Below are 1,790 nucleotides of genomic sequence, written 5' to 3'. Positions count from 1 at the left end.
GTCCATGAGGGCCTTTGGGGACCTGTCAGAGCTGTGTCTGTGGGGGCCTTTGGGGACCTGTTAGAGCTGTGTCTTTGAGGGCCTGTGGGGACCCGGCAGGGCTGTGTCTGTGAGGGCCCGTGGGGACCTGTCAGAGCTCTGTCTGTGAGGGCCTGTGGGGACCTGTCAGAGCTGCGCGTGTGCGAGGGCCTGTGGGGACCTGTCAGAGCTGTGTCTGTAAGTGCCTATGGGGACCCGGCGGGGCTGTGTCTGTGAGGACCTGTGGGGACTCAGCAGGGCTGTGTCTGAGGGCCTGTGGGGACCTGTCAGAGCTGCGTATGTGCAAGGGCCTGTGGGGACCTGTTAGAGCTGCGCGTGTGCGAGGACCTTTGGGGACCTGTCGGAACTGTGTCTGTGAGGCCCTTGTGGAGGATCCGTAAGCACTGTGTCTGCGAGGCCCTTGTGGGAGACCTGTCAGAGCTGTGTGTCTGCAAGGCCCTTGTGGGGGACGCGTCAGCACTGTGTCTGCGAGGTCCTTGTGGGGGACCCGTCAGAGCTGCATGTCTGCGAGGCCCTTGTGGGGGACCTGTCAGCACTGCCTGTCTGCGAGGCCCTTGTCAGGGACCCGTCAGCACTGCATGTCTGCGAGGCCCTTGTGGGGGACCCGTTGGCACTGCTTGTCTGCGAGGCCCTTGTCAGGGACCCGTCAGCGCTGCATGTCTGCGAGGCCCTTGTGGGGGACCCGTCGGCACTGCTTGTCTGCAGGGCTCTTGTGGAGGACCCGTCAACACTGTGTGTCTGTGAGGCCTGCATTGGGGACATGTGGACACGTCACTGCTGCGTGTCTGTGAGGTCAGTTTTCAGGAACGGGGCTGACTCGTATCTCTGGGTTTTGCCTCGTGTCCCCTTGTCCCTTCACAACTCGTTAGCTAGGTACGGTTTATATGTTTTTAAGGGCTTTTGAAAAGAAACAAACAAAAAAACACGCAGCAGAGATCGACTGTGCGACCCACGAAGCCTGAATGTCTTCTCTCCAGCCTTCACAGAAGACATTTGTCAACCCTGGTTTAGCTGTGTTGGCAGTTTTGTGTCTGGCATAAACAAAACAATTTCTGCTTTACGTATGGGGTCTGAGAACTATTGTATCAGCAGGTGCTACTCTGGTATTTGTTTCTGTCACGTGGCTTGTGTGCGGTGTATGATGTTCAGGGAGAGTGTGCAGTCCTGAGAAGCCTTTCCTTCACGCTACTGGTGGTTTCGTGTCCGTCAGTGTGTCGTACAGTGGGGGCTTGCATGTTGCTTTGATGCTGGAAGCTATGCTACCAGCATTCAAATACCACCGGTGTTACCCATGGTAGATAGGTTTCAGCTGAGCTTCCAGACTAAGACAGACTAGGAAGAGGACCTGGTGGTCTACTTCTGAAAAAAATTAGCCAGTAAAAACCTTATGAATAGCAGTGGAACATTGTCTGACACATTGCCAGAAGATGAGCCCCCCAGGTTGGAAGACACTTTAAATACTGGGGAAGTCCACTTTAATGATGTGGATGGAGTCAAGCTTTTGCGACCTTCATTTACTGATGTGGCGTGACTCAAAATAAGAAGAAACAGCTGCAAACATCCATTAATAATTAGAACGTAGAATGTATGAAGTATGAATCTAGGAAAATTGGAAATCATCAAAAATGAAATGGAATGTATAAACATCGATGTCCCGGGCATTAATGAGCTGAAGTGGAATCATATTGGCCGTTTTGAATCGGACAATCATATGGTCTACTATGCTGGGAATGACAGCTTGAAGAATGGTG

At 53.1% G+C, this 1,790-nt stretch overlaps 1 protein-coding gene across 1 annotated transcript in view; it reads left to right on the top strand.

The window, feature by feature from the left end:
* BRD9 (bromodomain containing 9) overlaps positions 1–1,790 on the top strand; it is a 33,682-nt gene that overhangs the window by 4,569 nt on the left and 27,323 nt on the right. The window contains exon 4 of the mRNA XM_023734819.1: positions 475–831. Coding sequence (XP_023590587.1) covers positions 475–831 — 357 coding nt within the window. The remainder of the gene's footprint in view (positions 1–474; positions 832–1,790) is intronic.

This window comes from Trichechus manatus, unplaced genomic scaffold (assembly GCF_000243295.1).
Source record: "Trichechus manatus latirostris isolate Lorelei unplaced genomic scaffold, TriManLat1.0 scaffold00072, whole genome shotgun sequence".
NCBI lineage: Eukaryota > Metazoa > Chordata > Mammalia > Sirenia > Trichechidae > Trichechus > Trichechus manatus.
The sequence above is the reverse complement of the archived record's forward strand: the minus strand, read 5'-3'. Positions and strand labels throughout refer to the sequence as shown.